Source organism: Macaca thibetana, chromosome 16, assembly GCF_024542745.1.
Source record: "Macaca thibetana thibetana isolate TM-01 chromosome 16, ASM2454274v1, whole genome shotgun sequence".
NCBI lineage: Eukaryota > Metazoa > Chordata > Mammalia > Primates > Cercopithecidae > Macaca > Macaca thibetana.
This window is the reverse complement of record NC_065593.1, coordinates 4,948,521-4,972,484: the sequence shown is the minus strand read 5'-3', so window position 1 is coordinate 4,972,484 and position 23,964 is coordinate 4,948,521. Positions and strand designations below refer to the sequence as shown.

Genomic DNA, 23,964 nt, shown 5'->3' with positions numbered 1-23,964 from the left:
ATAGTAGTTCTATTTTTAATTTCTTTGGAACCTTTCATACTGTTTTCCATAATGGCTATAACAATCTACATTCCCACTAACAATATACTAGGGTTCCCTTTTCTCCATACCTTTGCCAACATTTGTTATCTTTTGTCTTTTGGAGAATAGCCATCCTTACAGGTGTGAGGTGAGATCTCATTGTAGTTTTAATTTGCGTTTCCATTGTGATTAGTGATATAGAGCGCCATTTTATATATCTCTTGGCCATTTTTATGTTTCTTTGGAGAAGTGTCTGTTTAGGTCCTTTTCCCATTGTTTTCACTTCTCTTAATATATCACATTGATTGATTTGTGTGTGTTAAACCAGTCTTGCATGCCGGGGTAAATCCCACTTGCTAGTGGTTTGTAATCTTCGTAATGTGTTGTTGAATTCAGTTTGTTAATATTTTATTAAGGATTTTTGCATCAGTGTTCATTAGAGAGATTGGCCTCTAGTTTTGTTTTCTTGTGATGTCCTTGACTTAGATATCAACCTAAATGCCATTGACTTAGATATGCTGGCCTCATATAATGTGTTGGGAAATATTCCCTCTAGCTCTATTTTTTGGAAGAGTTTAGGAGGAGTTGGTAGATATTTTTCTTTGACTATTCAGTACAGTTCTGCCATGAAGCCTTCAGATCCTGGAGTTTTCTTTGTTGAGAAGTTTTTGATTACTTCTTCAGCCTCTTCATTCGTTATTGGTCTGTTCAGGCTTTCTACTTCTGCCTAACTCAATCTTGGTAGGTTGTATTTTTCTAGGAATTTATCCATTTCCTCTAGGTTATCCAATTTACTGACATATAATGTTTCATATAGTTCCTTATGATCCTTTTCATTTCTGAGGCATCTGTTGTAATTTCTTCATTTTCTTTCTTTATTTTATTTATATGAATTCTAAGGTATTTTGAAATATAATTACCTTGATAAATTTCCTTTCTGATTTCAGCAATTTTATAAGGTACCTGATTTCCCATTTCAAAAATATGCTCACTGTTTAGGTTCTAAGATGATCAAAGATTTGAAATATAATATTATTTTTTTTGAGACGGAGTCTCACTCTGTTGCACAGGCTGGGGTACAGTGGCGTAATTTTGGCTCACTGCAATCTCTGCCTCTCATGTTCAGGCGATTCTTCTGTCTCAGGCTCCGATTAGCTGGAACTACAGGCACTACAAAAAAAAATACTTTTTTTGTATTTTTAGTAGAAACAGGGTCTCACCGTGTTGGCCAACCTGGTCTCAAACTCCTGACCTCAGGTGATCCCCCGCATCAGCCTCCCAAAGTGCTACGATTATAGGCGTGAGCTACCACTCCCAGCCTAAAATTTTTATATAATACATTTCTTGGTTAAGTTTGGAGAGAGAATTCAGATTACTTGTCCCCTGATACCTAAAAAATATACAAAAATATTTATTTTTCAAAAAGGCTAAAAATTTACCCTTTTATGAACAAGGAAAGGCATATAGCTATTGTCAAAAACTTGGAAAAGTGGGATTCACAGAAAGAATTACAAGTATCTTGAATGACTTGGCCTCCTATTTTCTATTTTTTTTTTTTTTTTTTTTTTGAGACGGAGTGTCGCTCTGTCGCCCAGGCTGGAGTGCGGTGGCACGATCTCAGCTCACTGCAAGCTCCACCTCCCGGGTTCACGCCATTCTCCTGCCTCAGCCTCCCGAGTAACTGGGTCTACAGGCGCCCACCACCGCAACCGGCCAGTTTTTTTTTGGTGTTTTTAGTAGAGACGAGGTTTCACCGTGTTAGCCAGGATGGTCTCGATCTCCTGACCTCGTGATCCGCCCGTCTCGGCCTCCCAAAGTGCTGGGATTACAGGCTTGAGCCACCGCACCCAGCCTATTTTATTTTTTTGAGACAGAGTTTCGCTCTTTTTGCCCAAGCTGGAGTGCAGTGGTGCAATCTCTGCCTCCCAGGTTCACGGGATTCTCATGCCTCAGCTTTAAGAGTCGCTGAGATTACAGGTGCCTGCCTCCGTGACCGGCTAATTTTATATTTTTAGTAGAGGTGGGATTTCACCATGTTGGCCAGGCTAGTTTCGAGCTCCTGACCTCAGGTGATCCGCCTGCCTCAGCCTCCCAAAGTGCTGGGATTACAGGCGTGAGCCACTGTGCCCGGTGAACATGAGTTTTTAGAAAAGAAAATTTTAAAAAAGCGATATTGAAGAAAATAAGTTAGTGAAATCCTAGGATTTCTCATGAATATTCCTTGATTGGAGAAAATTTAAATTGGTGGTGGTGAATGGTGTGCTTGAGAATTCCCATTATGCCATCCTGGTTTCTTAACAGCTGCAGAAAGGACAGTTGGGATGTGCCATTCTGTAAGTGATGAGCCAGAACCTTCTGGAGTGGTCTACATGTCTGGCTGGTAGAGGGGGCCAGAGTCCTTAGCAAAGGCAGTTACAGCCCTAACCAAGATTTTTCCTCCTTTGCCCCACTTCCTTGCTCCCTCGGGTCGTAGAACAGTATATAGGAAGCCATACCCAGTCTTCCGTTTGCAGAGAAGATGAACACATGCCAGAAAAAGTGGGAACAATCAAGGAGAACCTACCCAGACTATCCCACACCGAGAGAAAGGCTGCCACAATGTACCTGAGCAGGAGGGTGGGGAATGGCACAAACAAGGTGAATATATTCCTAGAGAAGAAAATTAAAGCAACACAGTATGCCAAAAATAAAATCACCACGTGTAAGAAACATAAAGAGCATGCCTCGTAAGTGCTATGCACTATAAAAGAACTTAAATAATGAAGTATTCAAAAACAAAATGATAAGACAGACAAATGGGCTAAGTGTAGTTCAGACATTTGACTGCCCTCGAGATATAAAATGAGAAAGAAAAGGAATAAAGTAGATGTGGCTTAAGGTAAACCTTGTCTTAGAACAAAGTCTTGATATAATTAGAGTGAGTACAGAAGAAAAGGACAAAGATTAAGACAATTAGAACTTGTAGGGAGGACAAATAAGGATCATCCAGGATACTGTAAGAACATGTTTTTGAGGTGGAAAACCTGATAAAGGAACAGTAACAATATTCATAATATAGAAATTCCCCATAAAGTTAAGGAAGAATCGATAGAATCTATAGATTGATAAAACACCTTGTTCCAGGAAAAATTTGTACAGAAAGAATGATCCATACCAAGACAGATCATGGTTAAGGAATTAAATTGCGAGGATAACTAAAAGAATTAGGAAGTCAGGAAACAAAATAAATGCTCCACAAGGTGGAAGAATCAGGCTGCAAACGTCTATATAGCAGAATTGAGTGACTGAAGATAGTGGAGCAATAGCTACAACGTTCTGAGTAAAAGAAATTGATATTCAAGAATATTATACCAGACAGTTTAACAATCAAAAGCAACAGGCAGATGTTCTTAGACATGAAAGCACTGAGCAATTATAGCATCTAAAACTGAAAGAGGCCGAGTGTGGTGGCTCACACCTGCAATCCCAGCACTTTGGGAGGCCAAGGCAGGCGTATCACCTGAGGTCAGGAGTTCAAGACCAGCCTCACCAACATGGTGAAACCCTGTCTCTACTGAAAATATAAAAAATTGCCGGGAGTGGTGGCGCACGCCTATAATCTCAGCTACTCTAGAGTCTGAGGCAGGAGAATTGCTTGAACCCAGGAGGTGGAGGTTGCAGTGAGCCAAGATTGTACCACTGTACTGTTGCCTGGGAGACAGAGCGATACTCTGTCTCAAATAAAACAAAACAAATCAAAACAAACAAACCAACCTGAAAGAATTTCTTTTTTTTTCTTTTCTTTTTGTTTATTTTTTTTGAGACGGAGTTTTGCTCTTGTTGCTCAGGCTGGAGTGCAATGATGCGATCTTGGCTCACTGAAACCTCCGCTTCCTGGGTTCAAGTGATTCTCCTGCCTCAGCCTCCCGAGTAGCTGGGATTATGGGCATGCGCCCTCACACCTGGCTAAATTTTTTGTATTTTTAGTAGAGATGGGGTTTCTCCATGTTGGCCAGGCTGGTCTCGAACTCCTGACCTCAGGCGATCCACCTGCCTCGGCCTCCCAAAGTGCTGGGATTATAGGCATGAGCCACTGCACCTGGCCTGAGAATTTCTTGATGACCGATTCCGGCCAAATAAAGAATGGATGCCACGGTAAGAGGATTGGTAGTAAGCCATAAACCCATCTTTTTTGTTTGTTTGTTTGTTTGTTTTTAAAGAGACAAAGTCTCCAAATTCCTGGGCTCAAGTGATCCTCCTGCCTCAGTCTTCTGAGTAGCTGGGATTACAGGCGCATGGCATTGTGCCTGACTAATTTTTTTTTTTTGTAGAGACAGAGTTGCTATGTTGCCCAGACTGGTCTCAAAACTTCCAGCCTCAAGCGATCCTCCTGACTTGGCCCCCGAAAATGATGGGAAACATGTGTGAGCCACTACATCCGGCAACTAGGGCACAGGAAAATTAAGAAAAACATTGAGTATGGAACATTCTCTTTTTATCAAGAAATCAGACTGCTTTAGAATTCTTTAAAATTCAAATGATAAAGTGTAGTTATTTAAATGTGTTTTGTAATTTTAATTTGTTTTAAAGATGTTTAAGGATGGTGTTACTAGATGACAAAAGTCAGTAAAATGGGGAACTTTACAAAGTTTGCAAGCCTACAGAGTTTTGTTTTTGTTTTTTTTGTTTTTTGTTTTTTTTTGAGACGGAGTCTCGCTGTGTCGCCCAGGCTGGAGTGCAGTGGCCGGATCTCAGCTCACTGCAAGCTCTGCCTCCCGGGTTTTTACGCCATTCTCCTGCCTCAGCCTCCCGAGTAGCCGGGACTGCAGGCACCCGCCACCTCGCTCGGCTAGTTTTTTGTATTTTTTAGTAGAGACAGGGTTTCACCGTGTTAGCCAGGATGGTCTCGAACTCCTGACCTCGTGATCCGCCCGTCTCGGCCTCCCAAAGTGCTGGGATTACAGGCTTGAGCCACCGCGCCCGGCCTTGTTTTTGTTTTTTTAAAGACATGAGTCTCGCTTCATCGCCCAGACTGTTGTGTTGTGCAGTGGCATGATCTTAACTCACTTCAACCTCTGCCTCCCGGGTTCAAGCGATTCTCCTGCCTCAGGTTCCCGAGTAGCTGGGACTACATGCGCGCACCACCACCCCCGGCTAATTTTTGTATTTTTTGTAGAGACAGGCTTTCACCTTATTGGCCAGGCTGGTCTCGAACTCTTGACCTCAAGCGATCCACCTATCTTGGCCTCTCAAAGTCTTGGGATTACAGGCATGAGCCACGGCATCCGACCCTACAAAGATTTCTTTATATGAAAATTTGGTGTTAGGTTTTGTTTTGTTTTGATTTGGTATACCACATTTTATTTATCTATTTTCATCAGCTGATGGGTGTTTGGATCATTTTTACTTTTTGACAATTATGAATAATTCTGTGAACATTCATGTACAAGTTTTTGTTTGGGCATATATTTTCCTTTCTGTTGGTTAGATACCTAGGAGTGGAATTGCTGGGTCATATGGTAACTCTATGTTTATTTAACTATTTGAGAAACTACCAGATCATTTTCGAAGTGTACCATTCTACTGGTGTTAATTTTAAAAGGCAAATACATTAATTTAAATTGGAGATTTCATGCTTAGTTGTACCAGAACTCCTAATATTAAATTGTACTTAGCAAAGATTTTCGTAGTTTATTTAAATTTCTGAGATTTTATACATTATATATTTATTTATGGCTGAGTAGGTTTGTTCTTCTAAAAAGGATTGGCGGGCTGAAATGGGAAGTAGTCTGATTTCTAGATAGAAAAGGAGCATTCCATACTCACTGTTTTCTTAATTGTCCTGTTCCTTGGTTTCCTTAGTTTCTTCTCCAGTACTGGGTATGGTATATCTCAACTTCTAGCTTTGATAAATCTCAGAGGCAGAGTTGCTGGAAATGAAATGTCATACTTGAAAATTATGCTTTTGTCGGTTATGTTCTAACTGAGGGGGCAACTGAGGGTGGAAGTCCAGGTAAGGCATTACTTGGGTAGATTACCTCTGGCCTTAGTGGAGGATGAATCTTTTGATTATAATAGCTTTGTAGTAAGCTTTAAAAGGTGAAGTGTGAGTTTTCCAACTTTGTTCTTTTCCAAGATTGTTTGGCTGTTTGTAATCCCTTGAGATTCCATATGAATTTTGTGATGACTTTTTCTGTTTCTGCAAAACAAGCCAATGGCATTTGATAGAGATTGCATTGAATCCACAGGTTGCTTTGTATAGTATTGTCATTTTAATGACATTGTCTTCCAACATACGAATTTGAGATTTCTTACTATGTATTAAGTCTTTTATTTCTTCGAGCAATGTTTTGTGGTTTTCAGCGTTTAAAGTTGTAAGCCTCCTTGGTCAAATTTATTCCTAGCTATGTTCTTTTGGGTGCTCTTATAAATGTATTGTTTTTGTTTTTTGAGACAGAGTTCCGCTGTTATTGCCCAGGCTGGAGTGCATGGCACGATCTCGGCTCACTGCAACCTCTGCCTCCTGGGTTGAAGTGATTCTCCCGCCTCAGCCTCCTGAATAGCTGGGATTGCAGGCGTGTGCCACCACGTCCGGCTAATTTTGTATTTTTTAGTAGTGATGGGTTTCTTTATGGTGGTCAGGCTGGTTTCGAACTCTCCATATCAGATAATCCGCCCGCCCCGGCCTCCCAAAGTGCTGGGATGACAGGCATGAGCCACCGCACCTGGCATAAATGTATTGTTTTTAAAGTTTCATGTTTGGATTGTTTAGTGCTAGTGTATAGAATACAACCGAATTTTGTGTGTTGATTTTGTGTCCTGCAACTTCGATGTATTTATTTGTTAGCTCTAATAGTTTTTTTTGCCAATTCTTAGGGTGCTACATATGGAATCATGTTGTCTTGAATAAAAATGCTTATTTCTTTTTAATTTGGATACCTTTTATTTCTTTTTCTTTCCTAGTGCTCTGACAATAATTTCCAATATCATATTGAATATAAATGGTGAATGCAGTCATCTTTGTCTTGTTCCTGAAGTTTTCCACCCCATCATTTTTTGTGATGTCACTCTGAATTTTAAGATAATGGGATTCTATGTGTTGAATGAGATTTAAAATTTTGAAGTATAATAATTTTTACAGAATTTAGCATTCAGGCCAGGTGCGGTGGCTCATGCCTGTAATCTCAGCACTTTGGGAGGCTGAGGCAGGTGGATTGCTTGAGCTCAGGAGTTTAAGACCAGCCTGGGCAATGTAGCGAGATCTCATCTCTACAAAAATTAGCCCGGCATGTTAGCTCTCGCCTGTAATCACAGCTACTGGGGAGGCTGAGGCAGGATAATCACTTGAATCTGGGAGGTGGAGGTTGCAGTGAGCCAAGATGGGGCACTCCAGCCTGGGCCTCCAAAAGCAAATGAACAAACAAACAAGGAATTTAGCATTCATTTCATTGTCTGTCCTCAATATGAAACCTAGTGATTCTGTTTTCAATGAAATATTGCTTTACAAAGCATTAGTTTACAGGTTGTCTGTGAGATACAATATCACCTCTGTAAACATCTGGTAGAAAATGAAAAGTCAAATTAATGAGCACTCACGAGCAGGACTCAATAATACATCCTGTAAAGAAATAAAAGATTCTGATCTTCAAGTCGTGTATTTAGGGAAACTAGACAGAATACATGTTTTGGGGGCCAGGATGATGTTTTAGAAGCAATGTTGGATTTCTCCTCAAGATACTTGTCTTTAAGACTGAATCGTACCTCATAACTGAAGTCATTTCTCTTTCTATGTAGCGGTAGCTGGGAGAGTTTTATTTCTTGCTTGTTTTTATTATTGGTTGAAAAATGGTGGCTCTTCTGGTTTATATTATCCCAAATTTAATTATTATGGCATTTTAACATTTAAAAATATTAGTTTATAGATATTCTTCAGCAACTAAATTTTCTGCAAATGTTTTGTTTTGTCTTTCACTTCCAGATTAGTTTTTAACCCTCTCCTCAAACATTTTTTTTTAAGACGGAGTCTCATACTGTTGCCCAGGCTGTAGTGCAGTGGTGCCATCTCAGCTCACTGCAACCTCCACCTCCCAGGTTCAAGCAATTCTCCTGCCTCAGCCTCCTGAGTAGCTGGGATTACAGGGGCCTGCTACCACGCCCAACTAATTCAAACCTTTTTTAGAAATTAGAATTGAAGTTGAATGGTACTATAGTGAGGTATCTATTCTTCGGGGGTGGGAACAGAAGGGGTACGGGTTCACTTTGAATGCAAGCATGACTTTTTCATTTATTATTTCAAAGTCTATCCAGGGATATTAGCAGGGAGTTGTACATCACTTACAAATTTTCAAGTGTTTATTTTCTTTGTATGTATTAGGCCTCAAGAAAGGAGAACTGGTTATGAACCGTTTCATCCAGGCCCATCCCCAGTGGATCATGATTCACTGGAATCGAAGCGACCACGGCTGGAACAGGTTTCTGATTCTCATTTTCAGCGTGTCAGTGCTGCGGTTTTGCCTTTAGTGCACCCACTGCCAGAAGGGCTGAGGTCTTCTGCAGATGCTAAGAAGGTAAATATTTGTTCTCTTACCCTGTGGAGTTGTAGGTTTGTAATGTTTGTTTAGTTGTATTCATGCATAGCATCTCAAAGAAAGTCCAGTGACGCCAGTCTCTAAAGGTTAGTGGTATGGGAAAGTAAAAATTTTGTTAAACAAAGCTAGAAACCACAGATGAGTGCTCCAGACTGCTAAAGTGAGCACTTTTGCCTTTTTGGTAAGTGAAAACAATCCAAGAAGACTGCTCCCGTAAAGAAGAATTTCTATTAAATAATGCTCAAGCATTTTTGTATTGGCTTGCTGGCTATAAAATGTGGTCAGAGGTACTCAAGACTACTAGTTTTGTTAAATCTTAATTAAATTTTAAATAAGTCCCTTAAATTTAGTAGCAGTTTATTAACTGCTATATGGGAGAAAACACATCTAGGTTAGGTTTAATTGTGCTTATAAGTTTTATACAAAAAAAAATTGTTCCTAATTTATATAAGTAATACATACTTATAGAAAACTTGGAAAATACAGAGGAAAAAAGTTACTTGTAATCCTATAACTTGGAGATAATGACCCTCCCCCAGTTTTATTGTGGAATAAAACTTGTATATATTTATGGTGATATTTATACAGTGTGATATTTTGATATATGTATACATTGGGAAACACATCAAGCTAATTAACATATCACCTCACATAGTTTTTTTTTTTTTGTGGTAAGAACATTTAAAATCCACTCTTAGCAATTTTTAAGTATATAATACATATTGTTAGCTATAGTTGCCATGCTGCACAAAAATAACAAGTTTTAATATTTGGCTATATTTTGTGATATTTCAAACAATGAGAGTTCTATTAATAACTTTCCCCATGCACTTATTTTTATTTACCCATCTTTTGTGAAATGTTTGCTCATGTATTATGTCCTTGTTTTGTTGCTGTGTTTACCTTTTTCTTTCTTTTTGTTTTTTTTTTTTTGAAATGGAGTCTCACTCTATACCCCAGGCTCCCAGGCTGGAGTGCAGTGGTGCAATCTCGGCTCACTGCAACCTCTGCCTCCTGGGTCCTGGTTTAAGCAATTCTCCTGCCTCAGCCTCCCGAGTAGCTGGGATTACAGGGATGCACCACCATGCCCAGCTAATTTTTGTATTTTTAGTAGAGACAGGGTTTCACCATGTTGGCTAGGCTGGTCTCTTGAACTCCTGACTTCATGATCCACCCACCTTGGCCTCCCAAAGTGCTGGGATTACAGGCGTGAGCCACCGCGCCTGGCCTATGTTGACCTTTTTCAGCCCTCTGCTTTGCTTATTATTAATTCTGCAGATTAGGAAGTGCCTGACACTTAGTAGATACAGAATAAATATTTGTCATAGAAAGAACAAATGAATTTAAAAAACTCTTAAACAGTAAAGTGTTAACCTTTTTATTAACATATACTAATATTTTTCCCAATGTCTTTTTGTTTCAGTTTTTCTTTTTTTTAAAGCATACTGAAGTTTAAAATGTTTTTACTGTCATCAAATCTTTTTTCTATAATGTTTATTAACCTTTATGCCTAATTGCCCTTTCTTCCCTGGTATCAGGTAAATAAGTACCCACGCATTTTCTTTGAGTTTTCATGCAATGAAGAATAATTTAAAAGATAGTAAATGTTACGTACAATTTATTTTCAAATAGTTCAGGCAAAATGAAGTTATATACACACACACACACATACACACCCCCGAACACACACACAGAAAGCAAATATATTAACTACTGGTGAATCTAGATAAAGGATAAATGAGTGTCCATTATACTGTTCCTTCAACTTTTAAGTAAATTTGAAATTTTTCAAAATAGTAAGTTGGATGGGGAAAAATTCTTTGCCATAAGCTAGAAATTAGCTAAGCGTCTAGGTGTTTTGTGACCCACCTTATCATGTAAAATATCTTGATCATACAGTAGTCTGTGAGGTTTATAAGAAATGTTCTGCTGCATTAAAAAAAAAGAAATTTAAAAATATAGTGAATAAAGGTCATCTTCCATGGCTGAATACATGACCACAAATGTAATTTATAACTATAGAATTTTGTTTTTTAGCAGAAAAGTGTCTTAAAAACTCATTCATTAAAATGGGACGTGTCATGTTGTAGTGTGACCCATTTCCATGTTATAATTAAGAAACTGGATGTTCAGAAAAATTAAGTGACCTAGGTAGTACCTCCTGAGTTGGAATTAACCCAGGACCCCTGACTCTAGTCCTGCTTTTTTCCCCCTAAAGTGTAAACCATGGCTACTACTACTAACTAATACTTCTCCTTCCGTCTTCCTCTCCCCTTTCTCTCCCAACTGCCCACCTCCAGAAGTAAGGATTTAAAAAGAACTGACATTTGTTATATATATATTTTTAAATGTTAAGCCTAGGTATATCATTTATAGAAGAGTTGAATAAGCTTGAAAGAAAAAATTACCTACAGTTTTGCCACTTAAAAGTTATTAACATTTTCATGTTGATTCTTCCCTATTTCTATGTGTATTATTTTAATATTAATTTTGTGGGGTGTTTTTTTTTTTTTTTTTTGCTACTCCTTGTGGAACAGGGCTAACCCACAGGCGGTGTATCCAGAGTCAGCCTGTAAGACTATTTTAATGTGCTCACTTTGTACATTCTGTTTAACTTTACTTTTGCTTAAATATGTGCTTAGCTTCTTTTTGTGCCAATAAGTTTACAACTGTATTGTTAGTGGCTGCTTAGTATTCCACATATGAATAAATAAAGTTCATTGATTAAGTAAAGTTATTTATTAAATTGTCATACATTTAGGTTACCTATTTATTCAGAAGTACGGTGTTGTGACATGCATTGTTTTTTTTTTTGAGACGGAGTCTCACTTTGTTGCCCAGGCTGGAGTGCAGTGGCACGATCTTGGCTCACTGCAACCTATACATTCCAGCGGTTCTCCTGCCTCAGCCTCCAGAGTAGCTGGGACTACAGGTTCATGCCATCAAGTTCAGTTAATTTTTGTATTTTTAGTGGAGACGAGGTTTCACCATGTTGGCCAGGCTGGTCTCGAACTCCTGACCTCAGGTGATCTGCCCACCTTGGCCTCCCAAAGTGCTGGGATTATAGGCGTGAGCCACTGAAGCTGGCCCATACATTATTTAGGTTGATTTTTTTTGTATACATTCTTACTTATTTCCTTGAGGTAGATTTCTTTTAGTATAATTAATTACAGACCAGGTTGATTTTTAAGGTTCAGTGGATATTTCCCGATTGTCCTGCAAAAGAGTAGGGCCAGTTCTTAACTCCTGACAGCAGTGTAGAAAGGTACCCACTTCTTGGCCAGGCGTGGTGGCTCACGCCTGTAATCCCAGTGCTTTGGGAGGCCGAGGTAGGTGGATCACCAGAAGTCAGGAGTTCGAGACCAGCCTGGCCAACATAGTGAAACCCTGTCTCTACTAAAAATACAAAAATTAGCCAGACATAGTGGCAGGCGCCTGTAATCCCAGCTACTCGGGAGGTTGAGGCAAGAGAATCGCTTGAACCTGGGAGGCGGAGGTTGCAGTGAGCTGAAATTGCGCCATTGCACTCTAGCCTGGGGGACAAGAGTGAGACTTCGTCTCAAAAAATAAAAAAAAAAAGGTATCCACTTCTTTTGTATCCTTGCTGACACCACGTGTTTATTGTTTAACAGAAAGATTGTTAATTTGATGAATGATTGTTTTTTAACTTACACTTATTATTTGTTAGTAAAATTTAACATTTTTAAATTTGTTTATTGGTTATTTTTCCTGTTTTGTAAATTGTTTTTTCATATATGTTGCCCATTTTTCTGTTGGTTCATTTTATATTGAGTTGTTAGTGCATGTTTTACAGAAGGTTTTCCTATTTAATCATTTGCCTTTTTAATTTGTTATTGCTGTTTTGATAAGCAGAAGAAGATTGTGTTTTTTTGTGTGTGGGTTATTTATTTATTTATTTATTTTTTATTTTTTTTGAGACGGAGTCTTCCTCTGTCACTCAGGTTGGAGTGCAGTGGTGCCATCTCTGCTCACTGCAACCTCCGCCTCCTGGGTTCAAGCCCTTCTCCTGCCTCAGCCTCCCAAGTAGCTGGGATTACAGGCACTCACCACACCTGGCTGATGTTTGTATTTTTAATAGAGATGGGATTTACCATGTTGGCCAGGCTGGTCTTGAACTCCTGACCTCAAGTGGTCTGCCCACCTTGGCCTGCCAAAGTGCTGGGGTTACAGGTGTGAGCCATTGTGCCCAGCAGAAGATTGTTTTTATTTTGATCCATCAATCTCTCCTTTTTTGAAACTAATGTCTTTTATATCTTTTGCTTTTGGCCTTCCTGAACAAGATAATGTGAATCCTTTTTTTTTTTTTTCCTTTAAACTTGAGGCTTTTGTGATTTGCTAATAAGCCTTTTATAAATGTTTACTATTACTTGGCTTTTTTTTTGATGTAAGATATGAGGTAATAATCTAATTCTTTTTCTTCAGGATTGGTATCTGGCTGTTTCAACCCAAGATTGTAAGCTGCATGAAGGCAGATAGTTTGTTTTGATCCACCACCCTATTCCTGTTATATAAGTAGGCACTTGAGGATTTGTTTTCTTGTTAAATATTTAATATTTAGAAAGGAAGTCAGTGGAAAATATTCATTTGTAATATTAATTCTTTGGGCATGCATCAGAATCACCTGAGGAGCATTTTTGAAGATTGCTGAATCAAAATATAATCTCTTTTGCTATTATATATGTTTCTATAACACAAATTTGCTCATATGCATATAGTGGGAGAATGATATTAATTAATGTATCATGAATGTCCTGGTGGTTCACCAAAGATCTTTCTTTATGCATTAACATTTCTAAGTTCTCAGGAGTATGCCATCTCATAATGAAAGAAAAAGGCTTCACAACACATGAAGACTTAGAAATATTTGAACATTCTGCATTTAGTTTTCATTTAGTGCAAGTAGTAGCTGGTTTAGTGAATTTAAGAACTGCTGTGCTTTTCACAGTGCTAGTGAAGATTTGAGCATTGAAAAGACAGTGTGAAGAAAATTTTCTTTTAACGTTGATAAAGGAGGGAGGGGGAGAAAAAAAGGTTGATAAAGATGGTTATATGCCAAATCTGATTTTTTTCTTTTCTTGAGATGGAGTCTCCCTCTGTCACCCATGCTTGAGTGCAGTAGTGCAATCTCAGCTCACTGCAACCTCTGCCTCCTGGGTTCAAGCCATTCTCCTGCCCCAGCCTCCCGAGTAGCTGGGACTACAGGTGCCCCCCACCACGCCCAGCTAATTTTTGTATTTTTTAGTAGATATGGGGTTTCACCATGTTGGTCAGGTTGGTCTCGAACTCCTGACTTCGTGACCTGTCTGCCTCAGCATCCCAAAGTGCTGGGATTACAGGCATGAGCCACTCTGCCCGGCCACTGATATTTTATTTAGATGAAACATACTGGTTTATTTTGGAAGCCAGTGACCTCAAGGATTTACATCTTAAGAGAGGAATCATAAACTCTAGGGCTTAAAGCTGCCAAAGATTGACTGTATGCCAGATGCAAAGGATACTGGAGCTCTAACTCTATTAAGTCTATTAGAATTGTTATTGTTTTTATTGGTGCTTTCCTTACAGAATTGTACAGGTTTTAGGGTATAGCCATAATCTTATTTTCCCAGAAGGCCTCTTAGATTCAGTGCATACTATTACAGAATTTGAGGCTTTTCATCAGTGTATATTAGCTGAAATATCTGTACGAAGGTGTTTTGAAGCAGCTGTCCCGTTATCTCCTGTATACATTCTTGACTCACAACTATTGACTTTTCACAGTTCCTTAATCATTATTTAATACATTTTAGGGTTCTGTAATCCTGTGAACTCTCATTGCAGGTTTCTCATAGTCTAAGTAAAACTAGTTCTCTAAAATTTATCTGTTTTATAGTATTGCTTATATCTTTAGAGCAGACTGGAAATTAATAGGGTGTGTGTGGATGTGTGTTGGAGTGTAGTGGATTTTGGGTGAAGGGGCTTTCATTCTGGTACAGCTCTGCTGATTTGGAGGTACAGTGGGATGTTTTTGACTAAGGAAATGTTATGTATGCTGTAGTGTGGGCTTTATGAAATTAGGCCCAGAGATAGTAGCAACTGAAGTTCCTAGGTCACTTCTCTGACTTGTGTACCTCAGTTTTGGTTTGGAAAGCCTGAAAACTTTTGATAGGAACTCTTGGCCATGTTATAGTTGTTAAGTTGGGTGGGTACACAGGTTTTGCCTGGAATAATAATATTTCCCAACCACTTGTTCAGACCATTTGAAGAGCCATTGCAAGGAAATGGCTGAGAAGTTGGTATCTTCCTTTGTCGTGGTTGCATTATTTACCTATAAATTCTCTATAGTTTTGGTATTGTTACACTAGAGGCTGAACAACACTAACTCACCTCACTTTGTATAGCTTTTAGGGTCTTCAAAATAGTACATGGTATATCTGAACTATGAGGTGTGAATTTGCATGTATGTGAATATGAAAGTTACTACTAAAAGTTTCATTAGAGACATAGTACACATGGCTCTGCTGTGGTTTAAAACTGACTTTTTCATTTAAGGCAATCTGGACTGTATTAGTGAGAAATAAATTGTTTTTCTTCGTTTTATTCTCTAAAGGATCCAGCATTCGGAGGCAAACATGAAGCTCCATCCTCTCCAATTTCGGGGCAACCATGTGGAGATGATCAAAATGCTTCACCTTCGAAACTTTCAAAGGAAGAGTTAATACAGAGTATGGATCGTGTAGATCGAGAAATTGCAAAAGTAGAACAGCAGATCCTTAAACTGAAAAAGAAACAAGTAAATGTCTTTGCTTAATATATTCTAAGAATGTATGTTTGTCTCCCTACAGAAGATATTTTTGAGTTTTCCATATTTTGAAACTTTACATAAAAGGAATCATGCCTTATATATTCTGACTTGCTGTTTTTTGTTACTATTGTGGTTTTCTTACATTCATTCATTTCCCTTGCTGCACTGTCTGATTATGTGATTGTAGAGGGTGAAATTTGTTTGTCCATTCTATTTTTGATTTTTTTTTTTCCTATTCCATACAATGGTGCTGGTTTTTGGTTCACATGTAGAGGTTTTTCCAGGGCATGTGCCCAGGAATGGCAGTGCTTGGCCCAAGATTATGCACAGTGAACTATTTAATAGATGATACCAAATTTGCTAAGAAGTAACACCATTTTACATTCCCACTGGCAGCTTATGTGAGTACTGGTTTGTGCACATTCTTGCCTTTACTTGATATCGTTTTTTCAGATATGAGATAGTCTTCTCTGTGGTTTTGAAGGAGGCTGAGCTTATTTTCATTTGTTTATGGGTTATTTGGGTTCCTTATGTGCATTGTTCAAGTCTTTTGTCTATATTCTCCTATTTTGTCTTTGAAATTTTTAGGATTTCCTCAAGTCCCTTGTCAGATATGTATATAGAAGATTTGCCTAGTTTGTGGCCTGTCACTTCACTTTTAGCCAGTATTCACTCTAAGTGTACACTAAGTGCATTTTTTTTTTCTTCTGATTTGGAGTCTCACTCTGTCACCCAGGCTGGAGTGCAGTGGTGCGATCTTGGCTCACTGCAACCTCCGCCTCCCAGGTTCAAGCAATTCTCCTGCATCAGCTTCCTGAGTAGCTGGGACTATAGGCGCTTTAAATGCTTTTAATGTATTTGTAAAGTTGTACAGCTATCACCACTCTCTAATTCTAGAACATTTTTATCATTTCAAAAAGGAACTCCATACTTACTAGCAGTTATTCCCCATTTCCCCCTTTCCCCAGCCCCTGACAGCCACTAGCCTATTCTCTGTCTCTGTGGATTAGCATATGCCGAATATCAGAAAAAACAGAATCATATGTGACCTCTTTGTTTGGCATCATTTATTTAGCATGTTGTCCTGATTCATCCATGTTGTATCTCGTCTCAGCACTTCATTACTTTTTATGCCTGAATCCCATTGCATGAGTATACTATGTTTTGTTTATCCATTCATTAGTTGATGGATATTTGAGTTGTGTTCATTTTTTGACTATGATTAATAATGTACTGTGATGAGATTCATGTACTCGTTTTTGTGTGGACGTATTTTTACAATTTTCTTTATATATCCAGGAGTGGGCATATGGTAAATCTATGTTTAAATTTTTGAAAAACTTCAAAACTGTTTTCCAAAGTCTCTGTACCATTTTATATTCTTACCAGCAGTGTATGGAGGTTCCATTTTTTCCTACCTCCTTGCCAACATCTGTTATTTTCCTTTTTTAAAAAAAATAGCCATCCTTATAGATGTGAAGTGGTATCTAGTTGTAGTTTTCATTTTCATGTCCTTAATGACTAATGATTTTGAGCATCTTTTCATGTGCTGATTGGCCATATGTATATCTTTTTAGAGAAATGTTCATTTAGATTGTTTGCTCATTATTTAATTGGGTTGTCTTTTTGTTATTCTAAGAATTCTTTATATATTCTGGACATGAGTTCCTCGTCAGATGTATGACTTAATAGATATTTTCTCTCATTCTGTGGGTTCTTTTCCCTTTCTTGATAGTATCCTGTGATGTACAAAAGTTTTGAATTTTGATGAAGTCCAGTTTGTTTTTTCCTTTTGTCGCTCTTGCATTTGGTGTTGTATCTAAGACCCATTGCCTAATTCATGGTCACAGATTTATACCTATGTTTTCCTCTATAAATTTTATAGTTTTACCTCTTATATTTGGGTCTTTGATCCTGATAGTGTTTTTTTTTTTTTTGGTGAACAGAATTTGTTTAGGTTTTATATGAAAACCCCCTGGGGTTATTAAGGTAGTTTTACTGTATTATTTTTAGAAGTTTTATAGTTTTGCTTCTCATCTTGTTCTTAATCCACTGAAAACTACATGTTGTATAGTCAGTGTTCATTTATATTTACCTATATATTTGTCTTCTTACATGCTCACCATTTCTTCTCGCAACTCAAGTCTTCCATCTAGGGGAACACCCTTCTACTGAAGAACATCTCTTAGAATTTCCTTTAGTGAAGGTCTTTTAGTTGGCAAATTCAGTATTTGTTTGGTTTTTATGACTTAAATATTGTCTTATATTTGGCCTGTTTATTAAAAGATATATTAATTTGGTATGTAATTATCTTGTCTTAGTACATAGTCTTCTTGCTTCCACTTTTAAGACATTAGCTCTTGGTCTAAATCCGTATTCTTTAATGGATAATGTGAATTTTCTCTCTGGTTGTTTTCAATATATTCTTTTCTTTGGGGTTCCGTTATTTTTATGATGATATATTTAGGTGTTTTCTTTTCCTTTTAAATCTATCCAACTTGAGCTTCCTGAATATAAAGGGTGGAGTTTTTCATCACTTTGGGAAAATTCCAAGCCATTATCTTTTTTACAAAACCTTTCTAACCGTTTCTTGTTCTACTTAAAAAATTCCTGTTAGTTGTAACATCTTATCACTCTTGTCTTCCCTATCTCTTGTTTCTCTTTCTTATTTTTTACTTCTTTAGGCTTCATTCTGAGCAATTTCTTCAGCCTGTCTTCCAGTTTACATTTTCCTTTTCAGTTATATGTAATCTGCTGTCAAATCTGTCTTCAGTTTCAACAATTATGTTTTTATTTCTGGAATTCCTGTTTGTTGTCCTTCTCAAATCTGCCTGGTCATTTTTTAAAACTTTTTTTTTTTTTTTTTTTTTTGAGACGGAGTCTCGCTCTGTCACCCAGGCTGGAGTGCAGTGGCCGGATCTCAGCTCACTGCAAGCTTTGCCTCCCGGGTTTACGCCATTCTCCTGCCTCAGCCTCCCGAGTAGCTGGGACTACAGGCGCCCGCCACCTTGCCCAGCTAGTTTTTTGTATTTTTTAGTAGAGACAGGGTTTTACCTTGTTAGCCAGGATGGTCTTGATCTCCTGACCTTGTGATCCGCCCGTCTCGGCCTCCCAAAGTGCTGGGATTACAGGCTTGAGCCATCGCGCCTGGCCCTTTAAAACATTTTTTTTTGCTTTCATTGAGTTGTATTAAATTTTTATTATATGCCCAACAATTCTAATTAAGTCTTTATTGGTTTGATTTTGCTGAGTCTCTTTTCTTTCTTTTGTCCTTATTTTCTTTACTTGCACAATGGTAATAATCTAGTAATAACACCAACTAAATCACATGATTGTTTTATGAATTGAGATAATGAATATATTGCATAATATCTGGTACATAGTAAATGTACATGCAATCCATTATAATAATTAGAAATAATGAAATACGGTGTATGATTATTATGAAATGTACCAGAGCCACAAATTTTATTGAGAGATATAAAAGACAACTAGAGAAAACAAAGAAATATGCCATAGCTGAATGGAAACAGTAATAATACTGTGTGTTCATCTTGCATTAAATCATGTCTCATACAGTTTCAATAAAATTCCAATTAAATTTATTTTTAAAACATGGCAAATACATTGTAAAGTTAATGTAAAAGAACAACCAGGGCCAGGCTTGTTGGCTTGACCTATAATCCCAGCACTTTGGGAGGCTGAAGCAGGCCGGATCACCTGAGGTCAGGAGTTTGAGACCAGCCTGGCCAACATGGTGAAACCCCACCTCTACTAAAAATAGAAAAAATTAGCTGGGCGTGGTGGCGGGCGCCTGTAATCCCAGCTACTCTACTTGGGAGGCTGAGGCAGGAGAATCACTTGAACCCCGGAGGTGGAGGTTGCAGAGAGCCGAGATTGTGCCACTGTGCTCCAGCCTCGGCAAAAAGAGTGAGACTCCGTCTCAAAAAATCAAAACAAAACAAACAAAAAAACAAAAACAAATAGGTGAGGAGGGAGTGTGTGTGTATGTGTGTGTGTGTGTGTGTTTGCTTTTAGCCTTTGAAGTGTAATGATTTTGTCCCAGGGCTATTTGAGTACTAAGAACAAAGTGTGATGTGTTTATTCCTTAACAAAGATTCTTTTTTTTTTTTTTTTTTTTTTTTTTTGAGACGGAGTCTCGCTCTGTTGACCAGGCTGGAGTGCAGTGGCTTGATCTTGGCTTACTGCAAGCTCCGCCTCCCGGGTTCACGCATTCTCCTGCCTCTCCCTCCGGAGTAGCTGGGACTACAGGCGCTTGCCACCACACCGGGCTAATTTTTTTGTATTTTTAATAGAGACGGGATTTCACCGTGTTAGCCAGGATGGTCTCGATCTCCTGACCTCGATCTGCCCACCTCGGCCTCCCAAAGTGCTGGGATTACAGGCGTGAGCCACCGCGCCCGGCCTACAAGGATTCTAAAAGAAGGACTGAGGCAGGAGAATGGCATGAACCTGGGAGGCGCAGCTTGCAGTGAGCCGAGATGGTGCCACTACACTCCCACCTGGGCGACACAGCAAGACTCCGTCTCAAAAAAATAACAACAACAACAAAAAAAATAAATAAATAAATAAAATAAGACCCTCTAAGCAGGAAAGAAAGGGAATCATTGAAGAACCCTTTACCATAAAAATGATCTCAGAATTTCCAAATCTTTCTTTTGCTTATACAGATAACAGACTGCAAGAGTACTTATAATTCCAAAAAGTGGAAGTGTTCCATACAGTTTACACTCTCTTGGTGGTTATTTATTATTATTTAAAAAAATTTTTTTTCAAATCAGGCAGCCTTTTGAGCCAGAATAGATTCAGAAACTCCCTCTTGGTGTATTTTTATGCTTTCATTTGGACATGGTCTGATTTAGAGTACTGGGAGCTTTGACTATCACCCTTATTTATTTTATTTTTTTGAGACGGAGTCTCCCCTTGTCACCTAGGCTGGAGTACAATGGTGTGATCTTGGCTTACTGCAAACTCCACCTCCTGGGTTCAAGCGATTCTTCTGCCTCGGCCTCCTGAGTAGGTGGGGTTACAGGTGTGCGCCACCACGCTGAGCTAATTTTTTGTATCTTTAGTAGAGATGGAATTTCACCATGTTGGCCAGGCTGGTCTTGAACTCCTGGGCTCAAGTGATCCACCTTCTTGTTCTCCCAAAGTGCTGGGATTACAGATGTGAGCCATTGCACCCAGCCTGTCAGTCTTATTTAGTAGTGTAGATCATTTTTTCCTATAGGCTATACTAGACTTAACCTTTATTTGTCTTTACCTAATTTTTCTTTTATCATGTTAGACAGTGAACTTATGCTAAATTTATTCATGTGGATATTTTTAAAGCATTAACTAGGTATCAGGCACTGGTTTAGGTGTTGAAAAAAAGCAGTAGACAAAGCAGACAAGTCCCTGCTTGCTTCACTGGTAATACTGGATAATATTTAAAATTTATAGTTGTAATATGCTTTATATATATGTTAAGTCATTTAGTCTTTTCAAAAAACTGTATGATAGGTAGTATTATTATCCCTACTTTATTTATGAGTAGTTTAGGTGTTTGCTTAATATCGACTTAAGGGAGCCAGGCATGGTGGCTCACACGGGTAATCCCAGCACTTTGGGAGGCCAAGGTGGGTGGATCACCTGAGGTCAGGAGTTCGAGACCAGGCTGACCAACATGGTGAAACCCCGTCTCTACTAAAAAAAAAATACAAAAATTAGCCGGGCATGGTGGTGGGCACCTGTAATCCCAGCTACTCAGGAGACTGAGGCAGGACCAGGCTTGAACCCTGGAGGCGGAGGTTGCAGTGAGCACCATTGCACTCCAGACTTGGTGACAGAGCAAGACTCCATCTCAAAAAAAAAAAAAAAAAAAAAAAAAAAAAAAAAAAGAAAAAAAAAGATTGACCTAAGTACCCAGAAAGTTTCCTAGGATCACACCACCTATAAAGGGTGACCCTGAGGCTCAAACTCAGGCACGCTAATACAGTTAGCTTTTTCTTTATACTTGCGCACACCAACAGTCTATATTTTTGTAGTTTTGTTGATTGCCCTTTGACTGGAGCACTGTAACATGTGAAGGTTGGGTGTTGAGGGTGGCATGGTGCCATGCTGAGTTAAGGATTAACCCTTGAACTCCTTTCTACCATATTCTGCCCAGCAAATATTAATGTATACTGTGTATCTATAACATATAAGAGTGTTTTTTCAGTGCTGTCAAAGGTCATTGTGATAGAGGTATGTAGAGTACCTTCATTAAATTTAATTTCTCTTATTATTTTGCTTTAAGTTTGTCAGAATTAAAATCTTAAAGGATGCTTCCTCTTATTTATTTATTTTTTTAATTCTGTGTCTTATGAAAATTTGTGTTGTTTGATTATGAAATAAATCTGGTTAATTCTCTTTGAGCTCTTGGTCCATGAGACCTTTGTGGATTAATTGGTTACCCTACAGAATCTACAAGCAAAGCTTAGTAGCCTGTGTTATCTCCAGCGGTTAATCACTGCTGGGTGTGGTGTGCAGCATATGCTTAATTCTTTCTTTCTGGATCTCTCAGCAACAGCTTGAAGAAGAAGCAGCTAAACCTCCTGAGCCTGAGAAGCCCGTGTCCCCTCCTCCTGTGGAGCAGAAACACCGCAGTATTGTCCAAATTATTTATGATGAGAATCGGGTAAGCTCATACCATCTCTGGCAGCACAGGCCTTTAAACCCACTTGACTCTGCCCTTTTCAGTTTTGAATGTATGCTGGTATAATTTTAATTTTATTAAAACCTGATTTCTTTTATAATTTTGAATGTTCGTAACTTTGGCTGACTGAAGCTTGGTGTTTTTTTCCTTGTCAATTGAAAGAAAGTTTACAGTTGTGCTTTAAATTATGTAATATTTCATTTTACATTATACATTATATAAATATTTAATCAGTAAAATTTTGTCAGCTGAGTCTACTATTGTATGAATACTGGCAAGGAAGTTTGGTAGCACATAATACAAAACAACCATTCTGCAATTTTTCATATAATACATGATGTTTAATGCTGACTACTGATAACATTTTAGTAAAGATAGGTCATTGTATGTGGAAATGAACTTTCTTATCAGCATTAGTTCACAGTCCAATGTAGTTGGGCTGTGGTTTGAACTTCAGTTAAAAAGTTCAAGGCGGGGCATGGTGGCTCACTTGAGGTCAGGAGTTCGAGACCAGCCTGGCCAACATGGAGAAACCCCGTGTCTACTAAAAATACAAAAATTAGCCAAGTGTGATGATGCATGCCTGTAGTCCCAGCTACTCGAGAGGCTGCGGCGGGAGAATCGGTTGCACCCAGGAGGTAGAGGTTGTAGTGAGCTGAGATTGAGCCACTTCATCCCAGCTGTTTGGGTCTGTTTGGACAACAGACCAAAACTCAGGTCTCAAAAAAAAAAAAAAACCAGTTCAAGGTAGATTTTGACCTTTAGGTAGACTTTGCTTTTTTAGGTTTACTTTCATACTCTTAATTAAAAATGTTCATGGATTCAGAAAAGCCAGCCATGAATTCTATGAACCATTTTTGTAATATCAAAATTAGTTTTGGCCAGAATATAGCCCAGGAACTAGCTGTTAGAGGGAAACTGATTTTACCTCAACATGAAGAAAGTGTCTGTTTAACAGTGGGCTTCCAGAAGTCCTCAGTGCAAAAGATGATAATATGCTCTATACTGTGGGATGGAATAGGCTTTTTAGCTAAAGGTGTGATCATCAGGTAAAATTTGGGATTGTTGTTTTGATTTATTTGATTTGTAGTGAGTGGATTCATCTGTCAGTGTATCTTACACATACAGTCTGTAACTTTATAGTAGTCCACAGCCTAAAGGAAATTGACCTTAAGTAAAGCAATTGTGAATTAATAAATATTTATGTACATGTACTCCTGAACTTAAAAGCTAAAGAAATAAACATTTATAGGAATGATCTTGGATTTAGATATACATGTATCAAGTAGATTACTGAGAGTCATCAGAAATATACTTATGGTAATGGTAAGTGTTATGGGCAGGTAAAAATACGGGCAATTAACATTATTTTCTTGGCTGGGTTCAACATTTGTCCAATTTATTGTATGGCCACAACAGTCTACATGAAGATAAATCCAGTAAAGAAAGGGAAGGAGGTGACCATGCCTAAGATGGGGGCTGTGGCCCAGGATATACAGTTGCTCCCTTGTTTAAGAAAAGCCCAAAATAGGGGTTTTATGTGAAATCTCTGATTTGTTTAAAAAAAAAAAAGTCCTCTGCATAGCTGCAAAACACTTTTGTGGGCTCATGGGCTCCATAGCCAGTTTGTGACTGTGACCTCAGGGATAAAGTAAATAGGCATTAGTGGGGATACCAATGGAGATTTGATAGTTTTTTTTTTTTTTAAGTTTTATAACTTTTTTTTTTTAGTATGAATTATTTTTCAAATACATTGGATTTGGTAATAATTATTAATGGATCTAATTTATTAATGAGCCTTTTCTTACAATATTAGTCAATTCTGTGGTTGCCTCACTGAGATTTGAGGACTGAATACTATTGAACAAGATCTGATC

The 23,964-nt window shown here is 38.3% G+C and overlaps 2 protein-coding genes across 13 annotated transcripts in view; one reads left to right on the top strand and one right to left on the bottom strand.

The window, feature by feature from the left end:
• Nucleotides 1-23,964, bottom strand: part of PIGL (phosphatidylinositol glycan anchor biosynthesis class L) — a 679,575-nt gene that overhangs the window by 157,916 nt on the left and 497,695 nt on the right. The window lies entirely within an intron of this gene.
• NCOR1 (nuclear receptor corepressor 1) overlaps nt 1-23,964 on the top strand; it is a 188,758-nt gene that overhangs the window by 37,735 nt on the left and 127,059 nt on the right. For all 12 annotated transcript variants that reach the window (XM_050763372.1, XM_050763376.1, XM_050763371.1 and 9 more), the window contains exons 4-6: nt 8,375-8,567; nt 15,196-15,378; nt 21,956-22,069. In XM_050763372.1, the coding sequence (XP_050619329.1) occupies nt 8,375-8,567; nt 15,196-15,378; nt 21,956-22,069 (490 nt within the window). The remainder of the gene's footprint in view (nt 1-8,374; nt 8,568-15,195; nt 15,379-21,955; nt 22,070-23,964) is intronic.